The sequence below is a fragment of the Ahaetulla prasina genome, chromosome 1 (genome assembly GCF_028640845.1).
Source record: "Ahaetulla prasina isolate Xishuangbanna chromosome 1, ASM2864084v1, whole genome shotgun sequence".
Taxonomy (NCBI): domain Eukaryota; kingdom Metazoa; phylum Chordata; class Lepidosauria; order Squamata; family Colubridae; genus Ahaetulla; species Ahaetulla prasina.
Genome location: NC_080539.1, coordinates 274,417,473 through 274,435,063, shown reverse-complemented (window position 1 = coordinate 274,435,063; position 17,591 = coordinate 274,417,473). Strand labels below are relative to the sequence as shown.

The window sequence follows — 17,591 nt, the reverse complement described above, 5'->3', positions numbered from 1 at the left end:
CTCAACCGTATTAGCTGGTTACAATTACACTGGGCTCTGAAATCCTTATTTTGTTGCTATTACTAAAACAAAAATTCTTATTTTCTTCATTACTCCAATCATCTCACCGGGCACAAGGTTGACTCAGCCTTCCATCCTTCTGAGGTGGGTAAAATGAGGATCCAGATAATTGGGGGCAATCTGCTGACTCTGTAAACCGCTTAGAGAGGGCTGGAAAGCATTGTGAAGCGGTATATAAATCTAAGTGCTATTGCTATCTAGCTCCTAATGTTCCAAAACTGCTTGAGACTGGCAATCCTGGCTGAAAAGGAAAAACTGGAGCCATTCATTTAAAAGTTGGTTCCTTTTGGAGAAGGAGCATTTCACAAGATTCACAAGATTTCAAGGGACAGGAACTTAAGAGTAGGTGGCTGCAGCTTTAAACACCTCTGTTAGATTCGGGCAATAACGAGGCAGGAGACCAGGATAGTGACAACAGCTCTTTACTATATGGTGAACCCAGCAACCCAGGCTGGGAAAAACCTCTCTTTATATACAGTTTAGCCGGTGGCTTCAACCAATCAACAACGTGCTTTTTTCCCGCCAAAACTTTTAAAGATACATTACACTCCTTCCCTCCCAGAAAACACTTTACCCATATTTACATAAATTTTACATCTTATTTTTCAACGTAATCACGCAAGTAGACTGGGCGTCTCCTGACTCTTTCAGACCTGCGCAATTCATTCTCTGGGAGTGAGTCGAGCTGACCGGAGGGACTGTTTGTTCCTCTCAGCTCCTCCTCTAGGCCATCCGGCCCTGGATTATTTGCAGAGTCGTCCCTGCTGTCTTCAGGAGGAACCGGTTGGCGTCGCTGGACCTCCTGGAACTCAGATAAGTCCCGCGTTAGCCCCGGGTTTGAGTTAGCTGTGGATTCTAACATTGGATAGTCAGGGCCTGTTTCGTCTGATTCTGTTTTACCGGTTATGCGTTTTCTTATTTGGTCTATGTGGCGCTTCCATACCCGGCCATCCTCTATCTCTATGAGATATGATTTTGGTCCTGTTATTTCTAGGATTTTTCCTGCTAACCAGGTCGGGCCCTCGCTGTAGTTGTGTGCCCACACTAGGTCGCCTGTTGCCATCCCTCTTGTTTTACCGTGTGCCCCTTTGTAACCGTCTGGTGTGTAGTTTGGGTTTAAACGGTCTAGTGGGCACCTAAGCTTCCGACCCATTAATAGCTCTGCCGGGCTGCGGCCAGTTGTTACACAGGGGGTTCTGTGTTGGACTGCTAAGAATGTATCGATTTTTGTTTGCCAATCGCCTGGCCTGATTCTGGACAACGCTTCCTTTGCGCTCCGAACGAAACGTTCTGCAAGGCCGTTCGTCGCAGGGTGGAAAGGCGCCGAGAGGACATGCCGGATGCCCTCCTCTGCCAAGTACCCCTCAAACTGGGTTGCCGTGAATTGCGGGCCGTTATCGGAGACTAGAGTGTCGGGCAACCCGTGGGTTACAAATAGGTGCCGTAGGACTGAGATCACGGCCTCGGCTGTCATGGATCTCATGAGAATGATTTCCAGCCATTTGGAGTAGGCATCGACTACTACCAAAAAGGTTTGGCCGTGGAAAGGGCCGGCAAAATCGATATGGATCCTAGACCAAGGGCCCTGGGGTCTCTCCCATTCCCGAATCGGGGCCGTTGGGGGTAGCGGTCTGGACTCCTGGCAGGCCTGGCATTTCCCTACCCTTTCAGCAATTTCCTTGTCCATTAAGGGCCACCACACATAGCTTCTCGCTAGACCCTTCATTCTCACGATCCCTGGGTGGCCTTCGTGAAGGAGCCCCAATACCTTTTCCCTCAATTTCTCCGGGATCACCACTCGATCCCCCCATAGCAGGCACCCCCCTTGAGCTGAGAGTTCCCCACGTTTTTTTACAAACTCTTTAAAACGCTCGCCCGCAGCGGCCAACCTCTTTGTACCCAACCAATTACAGTCCTTATTGTAATGTCCTTGTACGAAGCCCGAGCCACCTCTTTGGATGTGACTGGGCCAGAGTCCAAAGAGTCAATTAGCAGAACTGGTGTCCCCGGAGTGGGGTCTTCGATAGTCTCTGGTAACGGGCATCTGCTCAGGGCGTCTGCATGCCCTAATTCCTTCCCTGGCCGGTGTAGTAGTTTGTAAGAATACGCTGCCAGGAAGATAGTCCATCGGGTCAGTCTGGGCGAAAGTGCCACGGGCGTTGGGCGGTCGCCTGCCAACAGTCCTAGCAAAGGTCTATGGTCCGTGATGATTTCGAAATCACGACCAAATACATATTCATGGAATTTCTTTACTCCGGAGACTATAGCCAAGGCTTCCTTATCAAGCTGGCTATAATTCCTTTCGGTTGATGACATGGTTCGGGAGTAATATGCAATAGGGGCTTCTGTGCCATTTGGCAACCTGTGGCTGAGCACAGCCCCCACCCCATAGGGAGATGCATCGCAGCTTAACACTAATGGCAGCGTGCCATTGTATTGGATAAGGAGGCTATCACTCGATAGGAGATTCTTTACCCCTTCGAATGCCCTAGCTTCCGCCTTTCCCCAAGACCATGCAGCTGATTTTGCTAGTAATTTATGCAGCGGCTCGGCTACTGTTGCCTTATTTCTTAAGAATACCGCGTAGAAGTTGACCAGACCTAAGAATGCCTGTAACTCCGTTTTGTTCTTTGGAACTGGGGCCTTCCTGATGGCCCGTACCTTGCTTTCAGTGGGGTGAATCCCTTCCTGTCTATCCGGTAGCCCAGGAAGTCCACAGACTCAACCCCGATCTGGCATTTGTTCAGTTTAACTTTTAGACCGGCAGACTGGAAAATGCCCAAAACTTTTCGCAGCCTTACCCCTAGTTCCTCTAGGTTCTCAGCGGATACCAATACATCGTCGAAGTATGGTACCACCCCTGGTAGTCCTTGCAACAGCCGCTCCATTAGGTTCTGAAATAACCCTGGAGCCACGCTAACCCCAAACTGTAACCAGGTGCACTTAAAAGCCCCTCTGTGAGTCACAATTGTCTGCGTTTCGGCTGTGCTGCTATCTACGGGTAGCTGTTGATAGGCTTGGGCTAAGTCTAGCTTGGCAAAAACCTGCCCTTGCCCTAATGAGTGCAGTAAGTGCTGTACCACCGGAACGGGGTAAGCACTCTTTTGCAACTCTTTGTTAAGCGTTGCCTTGTAGTCAGCGCAAATCCGGACCGACCCGTCCGGTTTGACTGGGGTGACTATAGGGGTCTCCCACTTAGCATGGTCAACTGGCACTAGAATTCCCTGGTTTACTAGCTTGTCCAGTTCCCGGTCGATTCTGGGCTTTAGGGCGAACGGGACCCTCCTAGCCTTTAGACGAATAGGGGCAACTTGTGGGTCTAAGTTAAAGGAGATAGGGGTCCCCGTGTACTTGCCCAGGCAGTCCTTGAAAACGTCCTCAAACTCCTTCATGAGTGTGTCTTTGAGGTCGACTTCGTTTCTGAAGATTCCAGTCACTCCCATGCCCAATGCTCGGAACCAGTCCAGTCCCAACAAGCTTGGCAGGGTTCCATCAACTATGGTGATGGGCAGGGTTTTCTTGTATTGTCCATACTCGACGTGGACGGACGTTACCCCTCGAACAGGGATGCGATTCCCTTGGTAGTCTTGTACCTTTAGTTTCTGTGGTTGCAGTTTGCGCTTTGCGATGGCGGGTAAGGCTCTCACGAGAGTGTCCCAGGACATGATCGTGATCGATGAGCCGGTGTCCACCTCCAATCGGCACGGCACCCCCTCAATCTTTGTTTTCGTAAAGATTTTTTTTTCTAGGCGTGTTGATGCGTGACCCACTCTCACGGTAGTCTGATTCAACTTCGCGCCTTTTTTGAATTGACCAATCACGGGCCGCTTCGCCGTTCCCGCGCTCTGATTGGTCGGTTTGAATTTTTGGCGGGAAGGTTGGGGTGCTCGACAGGCCTGTGCTAGGTGCCCCTTCCTTTCGCACCGCCGACAAATCGCATCCTTAAATTTGCATTGTTGTCGTTGGTGTTGCCCTCCACAACTCGCGCAGTCACCCCGGTCTTCTTTCTCCGGCCTCCCGGTGTGGAAGACTCCTTCCTCTTCCTCACCGTCCGACTCAGCCTGGATCTCCTCGTTGTGGACCGGAGTTGATTTCGCACCAGCTGTTGGTGCGAGCGGCTTTTGTAGGGTTTCCGCCGCTTGGGTAGACATCTCGTGAGCCCTGGCTTTGTCCAAGGCGTTTGCCAGCGTTAGGTTGCTTTTAGACAGCAGCCGCCTCTGCAAACGGATGTCCCTGACCCCGCGGATGAGTTGCTCCAGCAATGCCTCATCCAAGTCTCGGTACTCGCAATGTTTTGAGGCTTTCCTCAGGGCGGCCATGTATGCGCTGATGGACTCGCCCTCTTGCTGTCTGCGCTCCCCGAATTCGAACCATTGCACATACTTGGACGGCGTTGGTGCATAATGGGCTTTCAATAAAGTCTGCAGAGTTTGCCACGGTACCGACTGTACCGGCGTTGGCTCAGCCAGGGATTCTGCGGTGTCGAAAACTTCTGGACCGCAGTGGCTCAGGAAATACGCTCGTTTCCTGTTGTCTGAAACTCCTTGAAGTTCGTTTGCCTCGAGGAAACACTCGAAACGAGCCATGTATGACCCCCATTTTTCCTTAGCTGGGTCGAATGGCGCTGGCGGTGTGTAGCCGGACATCGCTGCTTTCTGCCCCTTGTTTGCTGGGTTCGCGTCTTCCTGGTGAGTTCAGCTCTTTTCCTGGCGCTCTTAGCCTCGAAATCCCACCTTCGTCGCCAGTGTTAGATTTGGGCAATAACGAGGCAGGAGACCAGGATAGTGACAACAGCTCTTTACTATATGGTGAACCCAGCAACCCAGGCTGGGAAAAACCTCTCTTTATATACAGTTTAGCCGGTGGCTTCAACCAATCAACAACGTGCTTTTTTCCCGCCAAAACTTTTAAAGATACATTACACCCTCCCTGAGTAAAACCTTTTCATTTCAAATAGATGAATCCAGTCTCCCAGAATTTAGATAAAGGAGGGTAGAGTGGAGATTACAGAGAAGGATCTGGCAGCTTGTTGTGGAAGTTGATAACAAGCTCCCTTCAGCAAAACAGAAAAAAAACATCACTTTAATATGAATGTTAAACTAGTAATCTGTGTTCATGATTCTCTGATAAGTACTACTGTGTTCACTGGTAATTCTTTATCACAGAGACTACAGCTGTCTCAGAACTAATGCTTGTATTAATATGTCGTGTTCTGATAAGTGTATTAATTCTTTCACTTCAAAACCTTGCATATTAGCTATACTGCCTAAAAGAATCTGTAAAAACAGGAAAATATTCTTTTAATTATACCTCTGACCTCAGTATTCATCCATCAAAATGTTACAAAACCACAAAGTAAAGTGTTTACTTGTTACTTGTAAAGCTGACATGATGTATCAAGCAAAATAACTATCTTTTCCTTGGTTGCTTGGAATGTCAACATTTAATTCCTCAGCACTTACTGGCACATACAAAAGCCACCACAAAGGCTTCACAAAATAGCTAAAATTCGCTAATACTGTACGGAAATCTCTAAAACCTACACATTTCTTAAAAGAGACAACATAGAGAGAAAAAAGAGAAATGACAGGATATCCTCCCCTTTTTAGCATGTTAAGGTTTGAAGGCCTCCTGTCTTTTCCAGAATCTGCCAGAGTGATTCTCTGATAAATACTGATATATAACAGTTTTCAGGAATTACAATTCTGGCAATCTGTAAGACCAGCAGCTGCCCACTTTCCAACTGACAGTATTTTTTTTTCTTTATATAAATATTTGTTGCTTTCCTAGTAGGATCCTAGATTTAGCTATCGCCTATCTTACTCCCTAATAAGGCATCCTAAAGCTTGGCCTTTTGGTGATAGATATTACAGGAAAAAAACATATCAAAAAACTCAGGGGTTGCCACAAAGAAGAGGGAGTCAGGCTGTTCTCCAAAGCACCTGAGGGTAGAACAAGAAGCAATGGGTGGAAACTGATCAAAGAAAGAAGCAACTTAGAACTAAGGAGAAATTTCCTGATAGTCAGAACAATTAATAAGTGGAACAACTTGCCTGCAGAAGTTGTGAATACTCCAACACTGAAAAAATTTAAGAAAATGTTGGATAACCATTTGTCTGAAATAGTCTAGGGTTCCCTGCCTGGGCAGGGGTTGGACTAGAAGGCCTCCAAGATCCCTTCCAACTCTGTTATTATTATTATATTATTAACTCTCCATTCTCTTTCTACAGCATGTTCATCTTATGAATTAAAAGTTTAATACTACAGTAATTGGATTTATTTATTTATTTATTTATTTATTATATTTGTATACCGCCCTTCTCCCGAAGGACTCAGGGCGGTTCACAGCCCATAAAAACAAATACATATAATACAAATTAAAAACAATATAAGAAACTGATTCAATTAATGGCCTAAAATTTTTTAAATACAATTAAAACCCCGTTTAAAACCCCTAATTAAAAACCTTAATTTAAAACTATGTTCAAGCTAGTCCTGCACGTCGAAACATCAGCACCTTCAGCTCGCGGCAGAAGGTCCGGAGGTCGGGGAGTTGACGAAACTCCGGAGGCAGCTTGTTCCAGAGGGTGGGAGCCCCCACAGAGAAGGCCCTCCCCTGGAGGTCACCAGCCGACATTGTTTGGCTGACGGTATCCGGAGGAGGCCCTCTCTGTGAGCGCGCACTGGTCGGTGAGAGGCTACTGATGGCAGTAGGCGGTCCCGTAAGTACCCTGGTCCTAAGCCATGGAGCGCTTTGAATATGATAACAAGAACCTTGAATTGAACCCGGAAGACCACTGGGAGCCAGTGCAGATGCGCAGGAGAGGTGTCACATGGGAGCCACGAGGCGCTCCCTCTATCACCCGCGCAGCCGCATTCTGGACCAGTTGAAGCCTCCGGGTACCCTTCAAGGGGAGCCCTATGTAGAGAGCGTTGCAGTAGTCCAGGCGGGATGTAACAAGGGCATGAGTGACTGTGCATAAGGAATTCATTTTATTACAGATTAATTTTTGAACATCCATTTATAGATTTATTAATTCTATAATTATTCTCTTTGGCTGGTATTTAACATGCAGTTTGAAATTATACCTATTGAAATGAATGAAGCTAAAGCCACAATACTGGGTGGAGGCTGGGCAGAACACAAGTTAACAGCACATAAGCAAGCTACAGGGTAATGTAATATCAAAATATTTGCTTGGAATGTTTATTCATAATCAACAAATATCTGGCTGCAATCCAATACCGCTAGCTTTGATCACAATTTGTTACTCACTTATATAGAGAAAGCTCAATGGAACACAGTAGAATTTATTTCTCAATGATTTGTTTTGTAAATTAAACCCATAAAAAAGCATTATAGGAGATTGCTTGTTTCGTGACACTTGAATATATTTAGGAATATGTTCATTATATGATTGATCAAACTCTATCTGTCTATTTCAGATATAAAAGATACTGCCAAAATTAAACAGTAGAGAACAGGTATCAAATATTCTTCTTTGGAAGAAGAAAAAATGTTGTTTAAGTACACAGAGAGAAGCATCAAAGTCTCTTTACAGTTATCTCTAGAATTTAAAGCAAAAGGGCCTACAAGTACTGTAGTCCTCAACTTACAACCATTGGTTTAATGACTGTTCAAAGTTACTGAAAAAATGACTTACGGCCAGTTCTCACACTTATGACATCTACAGGATCCCTGAGGTCATGTGATCAAACTTTGAGGGCTTGGCAACCAGCATGTTTTCAATGGTTGCAGAGGCCCATGGTCTTGGGACTGTCATTTGCAACCTTCCTAGGGAGCTTCTGACAAGCAAAATGAATGGGGAAAGCCAGGTTCTCTTAACGACCACATGATTCACTTCACATCTGTGATGATTTGCTTAACAACCATGGCACAAAAAAAGAGATCGTAAAATGGGGCATGACTCACTTAACAACTGCCTGGCTTAGCAACAGGAATGTAGGACTCAATTGGAGTCATACATCGGGACTACCTGTAATATATTAGATCAGACAAGGTTCATTCCAACATGCATTTCCTTCAACAGTCCACAAATAGAAGGGCAACAATACTCACACACTTGAGTTTTCCATCCTCTGGTAATTAGAGGCATCCTACTTCATAGGCAGTACTGAAGGTAACATACAGGCATATATTGAAAGTTTCATCTTTGAGAAAATTTATTGAGGGAATTTATCATACCTCTTTTTAAAACCATTGCTACATCTTGCAACCGTGATATGCAACACCTTAGCATATATTACAGAAACAAATATTTGAATTCTCTGAAAGCGCTCCAATATATATCTACTAGCTTCTAATGCTCCTAAAATTTATATTGAGTTTTATTTCTAAATTTTACTGGAAATTTTGCTCACATTGTGTTCTTTACATGATATCCTGACTACTATCAGACCTTGAACTTTGTATTACTTATAGGTCCAACGGCCATAATGATCAAAGTTATGTTTGAAACGGTTCCCAATCTCATCTATACTTTGCTTCTCTGTAACTCTGTGTTACAGACACAACTAACATTGTTTAAGCTCAATATTAATCCTCCATAGCACCTCAACAGCTGGTTAACAGATGATTGGCAAAAAGTTGATTTTCACACCCAGTATCTCACAAAAGCCATTTGCCTTTGGAAAATCAGGAGGAAATTGTAGGATAAAACCATGAGAAACCTTAATTACCCAGATAACATCATCAAATCAATTATTTTCTAGACATGACCATGTTTTTTTTCTAACCCAATTCTCTCTTTGCATGTAGAGTAATAATACTGGAGGGAAACATTAACACACCAACCACTTAATATATGAATTCATAGACATTAATCTGGGTTATCAAAGTTTTTGTAGAAATAAATGAAAAAAATTAACTATCCTGTTAAATAATTTCAGGAGGTTTTGTTTGCATTATGGCCAAAGTAAATATAATGGCAGAAGTCCAATAGCCAACAATCTATAATGTTATTCCATTGGCATAATCAAAGCAGTCTTTGGGGAGGCATAAATCCCTCAAAAGATCCTCAGGAATAACTTTCAAGGTCTAATGAGTGGTAGATGAGAATCAGATAAGTTTTGTATACCTGGAATTTATTTTATCAGTTCCCAGAAGTAACCTATTAAATGTATGATGGATAGGTTTTAGGTGCAATGAAGCATATGTAATTTTATGACTAAGCCATAATATAGCCAGCTTGCTTTAGGTTAGCATAATGGATGACTCCATTATGTGTTTAGTATTTATGTGTGACTATCTCTGCTTGTTCAACACAACAAAATTAAAAAATCATGACCTAGCACTGTGTGAGATACTCTCCAATAAGCAGGTCGATATGAAAAAAAAGATGTAATGTACATGGAGTGAATGGACAGGCATGGCCTCACAAGTTTACTGTCAAGCCAAATGTGGCATCTGATTCGAATCTACATCTTCATGAAGAAGAGATGCTTTCTTTTTATATAGCAAAAGGGAGATTTCTCTCCAATCCCTCAGGTTTCCAGGCAGAAGAGCTATGGTCATTTAGGAAATTACAAACAATTGTCCAAGGGGAAGGAAAAAAATCAGTAACAGCTCCTCTGGTAAAAGGAACAACTTCAATGGAGGGACATTCCAACCAAAAGCTTCAGAACCTTATATTTTCCTTTATAGTTTTCTGCGAGAAACCCAGTGGTGGGTTGCAACTGGTTTGCCCCGGATGGAGGCGAACTGGTAGCGGCGGGAGGCTCTGCCCACCCACCCGGACGCTTCTGTGCATGTGCAGAAATGGCGCGCATGCATGCATGCACGTAGCCAAGAGTGAACCGGAAGCGACGGGATTTGCAACCCACTACTGGAGAAACCCATTTCATCTCCTTTACTGTTTATAACTATTTAAATCCCAAAAGGAATCTTTTATCTCTTTCCCTTTTTTAGAAGAATGAAACTTAGTTTTGCTTTTTCTTGTGAGATTGTTTTCTCTTAGGGCAAGTAAGGGTCTGATTCCTAACCTATGCCTCCATACTACAGGGTCCACAGCAGAGGTGGGTTTCAGCAGGTTCTGACCAGTTCTGGAGAACTGGTAGCAGAAATTCTGAGTAGTTGGGAGAACCGGTAGTAAAAATGCTGACTGGCCCTGCCCCCATCTATTCTCTGCCTCCTGAGTCCCAGCTGATCGGGACGAAATGGGGATTTTGCAGTAACCTTTCCCTGGAGTTGGGTGGGAATGGGGATTTTACAGTATCCTTCCCCTGCCATGCACACCAAGCCACACCCACCAAGCCATGCCACGCCCACCAAGCCACACCCACAGAACCAGTAGTAAAAAAATTTGAAACCCACCACTGGTCCGCAGATGTTACTATATAGTTTGATTTTCATTTCTGTCTTTTTCAATGTGTCCAAAAAACAATTCAGGTTATGGAGCCCTGCCTCTTTTAAATATCAGATTAAGGCGAGGATACCAGTGATCCATTCACTAGAAGAAAGACTGTAGCTGTATGAGCAACCAAGCTGTACAGCAAGATAAAGGAGCCCAAAAGCGTTCTGGGAAGGGTTAATATCCCCAACTTTTCATATTACAGATTACAATGACTGGATAAATGGAACCTGTCACTCAGCCAATGATAAATCTGTTTCCTCTCAGCCAGATACCTAAATGAAGGCACGTAGCATGGAAAAAGATGAGGCTTTAATTGTTCCATCTGTCAACCAAGAAGAAAGGAACAGTGAGATTTGGGTAGAAGGACATATCAAAGAGGAGCTCTGAGGCTACCCAAGTTATACCACTGGTAATTAGAGTGAGTGGTTTAAATAACAGTTATTTCAGCTGAAGAAAAGTAAAAGCATTACTAAATAATAACACCTGTATCCAAGTAGAAGCACAGTTTTATTACAGGTATTCCTCAACTTACAACCACTGCTGAGCCCAGAGTTATGGGCTTAAGTCAAGGCAATTGTTATGTGTGTCACATGACTGTGACAGTCATTAAGTGAACAATATGGTGATTAAACAAATCCATTTTCTTCGATGAGCATTTTTGGTGGAAACTGCAAGTCAATGTTAGAAACTGGCAAAAAACACTGCAAATCGCAATTGCGTGACAGTAGGACATGGCAAATGAAAGTAAATGTGAGCCTATTGCCAGGTATCCAAAATGAGATCATCTTCTGATTGGGGAGGGGGGGTTGTGCAGCCATCAGAACTCTGGAAATGGGTCACAAAGTATCTCTGGGGAGGTCCATTGTAACTTCGAACAGTTGCTTAGTGACTGGTCATTAAGCAAGGACTACCAGTAACAACAGACGTACAATTCAGCATTGGGAAAAGCTAATTTCAAAGGATCTTTTCAAGTTGAACGATAAAGTTTGTTTTTTGTTTTTATTTCTAAAAACTACTTAGCTATTCAGTTTGCATCCTCTTTCATTTGGAAACTCAGGATAGTGTATACGGTGTTCCCTCCCTCTATTTTGCCCCATTAACAGCAACCTTGTGAAATAGTATGGCTGAGAGAAAACGAGTGGCTCATGGGCTGTGGCTGAAGGATGAGTAGAAGCTGGACCTCTTCCCAGTATCAGTTAATTGTCTTACCCTGCCCGCTGGAACATTCTCCCTTCAGAAATTAAGATGGCCTCTACTCTGTTGGCCTTTCCTAAACCTTGAAAGCCTGGTTATGTGCCCAATCCTGGGGCCTGAAGTATGTTAAGGGTCCTGTTTCATGGTCACATTCATATTTCTCTCAGTAGCTCTGTCTACATGTATCATTATAAATTTCTATTAGGTTTGGCTTTAATTGGTTTTACAATTGTTCACTGTCCCAGGTCAGTGTTGTTTGAGATGCAAATTGAATAAACAAAAAACAGGACCACAAAGAGAAAACATGGTTTCAAATTATAGCTCTGTTGCTTCTATGGAACTAGATCACATGTTATACTAAGGCAGAAAAAGCACAATATAGGAACTAGCCTTATTTCACTTGCTTGAAGTTTTATTTATATTTACTTCCTTAATGCTTTTTATCTCCCATGTCCAGGCTATACACCTATATCTGCTTGTTATAGTATTGTGCGAATTTCTTTTGCTCTTTTACATACATTTAAGGCAGAGGAAGGCAACCACTTTAGTGCTGCAGGCTGCACACTTATGTAATAAATTGTAATAAGAAAATAAAAAAATAGGCCTGGCACAAAAGAAAAAAGTAGGGACAAGATAAAAGAGGTATATTATTATTAATTTTATTCATATCACTGAAAGCTGTTTAGAGTAGCCGCATGGTGACATAAGCAGTAAATAAATTTTAAAAAATGAAAAAAATCTATAAAAAGAAAGATTTGTGGCATAGGGCTTATTATGGATACCTATAGCTATGCATCTGAATACATTTTATTTATAATCTATTCATACAAGGATTTTTTTACTACTTTTATCAAGCAACTCAGCCTGAATGAGAAAAGAATACTTTTCTTATATTACCTTTTCTGAGCAACTATACTTTGCATTGATAATTAGTGCTTAGTATCCTTGGAAAGCCAGCCCTGCAAGTCTTATTTTCATATATAATAAACAGGAACCACATTAAACAGGTTTAGAAACTTGCTGTGCAGTAGTACCTAATTTGCAAGGAAGGAGTGGGGGAGAGGCATCTCTTTGTTCCAAAGTTCAATTTCACTAATTCATATTATGCTAATTTTACTTTATGCAAAATCATAAACGACACTGTCAACAACTAATCATAAGTAAAGCAAGAATGTTTTTGCTCCCAAGACTCTCATCACTCGGACTCTGAGTAGCCATCTCTGGTGACAAGAATGTTGTTCAGATTCCGTGCTCAAATGGAATCATCTTTTTGGCTGTGACTATTGGTCTATGTGCCAATTATAAATCAAGCTTACTTACTTGCTGCACTTGCATATAAAATGCTTAATGGGTGGCTCTGGAGCTCCTGCACTACTATGGTAAAACCCATAATGTTATATTAGTGCTGGTGCTGACTTCAGGATCAGAATACTAGATCCTAGTCTCATATAGGTAATCTTTGACTTACAACAGTTCATTTAGTGGCTGTTCAAAGTTACCAGGGCACTGAAAAATGTGACTTACGATAGTTTTTCAGAGTTATGACCTTTGCAGCAACCCTACGATCAGGTGATTCACATTCAGACAGATCAGTGGTGAAATCCAAATTTTTTTCACTACCGGTTCTGTGGGGCGTGGCAGGGGAAGAAGGCAAAATCTCCATTCCCACCCCACTCCAGGGGAAGGATACTGCTAAATCTCCATTCCCACCCCACTCCAGGGGAAGGATACTGCAAAATCCCCATTCCCTCCCCACTCCTGGGAGAAGGATATTGCAAAATCTCCATTCCCACCCTACTCTGGGGCCAGCCAGAGGTGCTATTTGCCGAACTGCTCAAAATTTCCACTACAGGTTTTCCAGAACCTGTGAGAAGCTGCTGGATCTCACCCCTGAGATAGATGCTCGACAAACTGGTTCGTATTTATTACCGTTGCTGTGTCCCAAGGTCATGGGATCACTTTTTGCGACCTGCTGACAAGCAAAGTCAATGGGGAAGCCAGATTCACTTAACAACCATGTTACTAAATTACAACGCAGTGATTCACTTAACAACTGTGACAATGAAAGTCGTAAAATGGGGCAAAACTCACTTAGCAAATGTCTCGCTTAATAACAGAAATGTTGAATTCAGTTGTGGTCGTAAGCTGAGGACTATCTGTATTTGAACTATTAATCTACTTTCTGCCCTAATAAGCATATTTAGGATTTAGCCATCAAGGTCTATGTCATACATTGGAGTACAGGGCAGGAGTGTCAAAACTCATGGCGTCACGGCAGCATCACGTGATGTACTGCAACTTTTTCCCCCTTTGCTAAACTGGGTATGGGTGTAGCCAGAGTGTGATGCATCTGGTCCGTGGGCCGTGAGTTTAACAGTCCTGGCCCAGGGCACCTCTGGTTCATTACTGCACACAGCATAACATGGCTCCCAATTAATGTATTATCCATCAGTCTGTAGCAGCCTTTCTCAATCTTTTACCCTGGAGGAACCCTTGAAACAATTTTCAGGTTTCAGGGAACCTTTGCATAAAAATTGTAATATATATATATATGTATGTATGTATTTTATAATACAACTCCCTTCTAACCTACACATTGTTTACAACAACAGCAAATTTGCAAGCCAGCTGTTGTGTCACGGCATGTAAAAATTTCCATTCCTGAGAGTGTTAGCATCATGTGGCACACAAAGTTCAAAAAATGATTTTTTTTTAATCACAATCCCTTACCGAACCCCTAGTGACCTCTTGAAGAACCCCAACTGGGAAAAGCTAATCTATAAAAACATGCTGACATCTAAATGCAGATACCAATCAAATGTAGTACCACCTAAGATCACCAGTCCTACAGCAAGGATCCTCCCAAGGACAAAATGTTTGAGGTGAGTCCAAAGACGATCCATACAAGAAAATAAATCCCTTTGAGGGGGTCTCATTTGTGAAATGAATTGAATGTTTAAATTGCCTGGGTGTAACTCAGAACTGCAGACAATACAAATAACTAGACAAATACTGTAATGAGCAGCAATCCACAATTCAGAGCCAGGATAATACCAGACACCTTTTTTAATTAGGCCCAACATAAGGTCAATTCAGTGTATTGAAGATCTTATACTGAAGCAAACAGAGCAATCACAACTGAAATTACAGAATGGTATGACAGTATTACATAGTCACTCATAAAATATTGACATGCCTCATGTTGAGCAAGCACTGCAACTGCATTGCTCATTGAATAAACTTTTTTTTACATTAAAGACAACAGCAGACATGAACGGAAAAAAGTAAGAGTTTACATATTAAAAAAAGAATTTAGAACTTGTAAAAAAGTAGAATTTAAACAAAACGAACCAAAGCCCATTGTTTTTGACACTTTCCATTTATTATTTATTATTTATTATTATTATTTTATTATTATTATTCCATTTCTTTTCTTTTATGTACACTGAGAGCATATGCACCAAGACAAATTCCTTGTGTGTCCAATCAACACTTGGCCAATAAAATTCTATTCTATTCTATTCTATTCTTATTTTTCTATGGTGGTTTTGAGGTTTAAAACAGTAACACCTAATCAACTTTAGCCTTAACTTCTTTTCCATAAAAATATAGGGTGAGCAGTTCTTATTGAAGTAACTGGTATCTGCTGTACATTTAGTTAAGAATAAAGTCTTTATTCAAGTGCCTGGAATAAACAGTGTTGATTCCCTTGACGTTTCAAATAAAGAAGATCAGCAATTTTGAACATGCTATCCCTCTAGGAGTCATAGTACCTGTAGCTATTTGAAGCAATATATGAAAGGGAAAGTACTGAGTTTGGTACAATAAAGCAGGGATGCTTGAGGATACTTTAGAAAGTATAGGGTGCCCTGTTCCATTCTTCCTGGATGTATTTACAAATTAGAAGCTACCTACCACATTCTGCCCTTTTCCAAATTTTGCCCCATGGTTGTCAAATGTTTTAAAATATACTTTATACTTTAACGTATTTAAAGTGCATATATTTTTGAGTCAAATGGAACCATTGCTTTTCAATCCCTTTTGGAATTTATTTTTAATGAATAAATAGCAAACATACAAACTAAAAACCCAGGATATCATACCATGCTTACAAAAAAGAAGAGCAATGTGGCAGAATTTATTACACTATTAGAATTTAAGCTGACAGCCACCCACAGATCTATTCTGGCACTTCATTCCATGTAACAGTTATGTGGAGGAGGATCCAAAGTGAATTCATAGGAGAAATTCAAAGTCTAATGTCCCGTTCCCCACTTGACTGTACAGGCATACATCTCCTTAAATAGGCACACTGTTTCATAGTGATTCATAGCATACCGGGGCAAAGAACCATACTGATAGGAAGATTTACCAAGGCTGTGTGAGTGCAATACATTGAAAAAAAGCTAGTTAACCATACTTTAGCTTAGCATACTGAACCAAACTCAGTGCCTGTGATTAATCTAGGGTTCAATGAGCTCACAATTCAGGAAAACTAAGTTCCATTAACCTTGGATTTTCATGTCATGTGAATACAGTACAAAGAAGACATTGAAAATTACCGTATACAAGCTCAGTTTCTTAAAGCTCAAGAAGGTATTATGTAGTATGGCAAACATAAAGACATTCTACTTGAAGTGAAGTGTCGTCAAGGATACTTCAAGTGAAGTGTTTTGTTTTGCTGTTTATCCTTACATTATATGGATGTTTCTTATAAGGTTATTATGAGGATACCTTTATGGTTTGTACTCTGTTTAGGCTGTCTTTCTTCACCCACAACTGGAACAACATGTTCATAAACCTCAACAGCTGCCAATAAGCAGCCTCTGACTTCCCTTCCACACCCACCCAGTTTCTATCTTCATTCTTTATCTGCCACATCTCATTTTCCCCACAAACACCTAACTTCTAGTCTTTACAATCAGCAACAGTGTAACTCCTCAATACTAGTGTAGAAGCTGCATAACTCCTTAAGACTACTTAAAAAAGCCTAAGAGCAGTGAAATTTTAAGGCACACACACAAAAAAAATTGCACCTTACCTTTGCAACCTCTTCATGAGCAGTAGTCCAAGCTCCCAGAATTCAAATCCAAAGGATGGACATGAATAATGTATGGTGCAAATCACAACACCCTGGAGGGATGCTAGGCTGGAGAAAACAGTATTCCCTCCATCCCCTTTAGATGGTGCTTTCTTGGGTCCAAAGTGTAAATCATTTACCCAAACTCAGTTCTCAATATGATATGAATTGGAAATCAAAACATACTGGGAGGGAGAATTGGAGCTAATTGGTACAGAATTTCATTTGCTCCATACTGTATCTATGCGAACAAATTTCCCGCAGGTCAAGTACCTATGCACTACTACCCTTCATGTGTCTACAGAATCAGACTCTACTCAACTTTATGATGCCAGAAGAAAATCTGTTCCATTGTAATGCAATCTGCAATTACCCAGAAGATGAATTCAACAGAGTTTACTTCAGAATGGATCAAATTCCGCATTGTGCAAGAAAGGTTCACTCATCCTCCCAACAGAGAAACCTTACTGTCCTGGGGCCGAAAGAAACAAAATGCTATATCTGCAAGATCCATTGCTAGATAGATAGAGTGTTTCCCCAAAAATAAGACCCTGTCTTATATTTTCTAAACCCCGAAATAAGCACTTGGCCTTATTTTGGGGGAGGTCTTATTATTTTGGGGCACATGGAACAAGATGGGGCTCCTCTTGCCATCTTACCTGATTTCCAGCTTGTGTTTAAATATTTTCGGGAAGGGCTTATTTTCGGTGGGACATTTATTTTAGCACATGGGCACCAAAGCACGATTAAGCTTATTATCAGGGGATGTCTTATTTTCCAGAAAACAGGATAGATAGATAGATAGATAGATAGATAGATAGATAGATAGATAGATAGATAGATAGATAGATAGATAGATAGATAGATGTGTGTGTGTGTGTGTG

The 17,591-nt window shown here is 42.0% G+C and overlaps 1 protein-coding gene across 1 annotated transcript; it reads right to left on the bottom strand.

Moving 5' to 3' along the window:
• Positions 1–497: 497 nt before the first annotated feature.
• Positions 498–1,876, bottom strand: LOC131186504 (uncharacterized protein K02A2.6-like; the record flags this gene model as incomplete). The annotated part of the gene is made up of 1 exon (XM_058160161.1): positions 498–1,876. A coding segment is annotated over one exon (1,218 nt), but the record flags the coding sequence as incomplete, so codon positions are not given.
• Between the last annotated feature and the right edge of the window lie 15,715 nt (positions 1,877–17,591).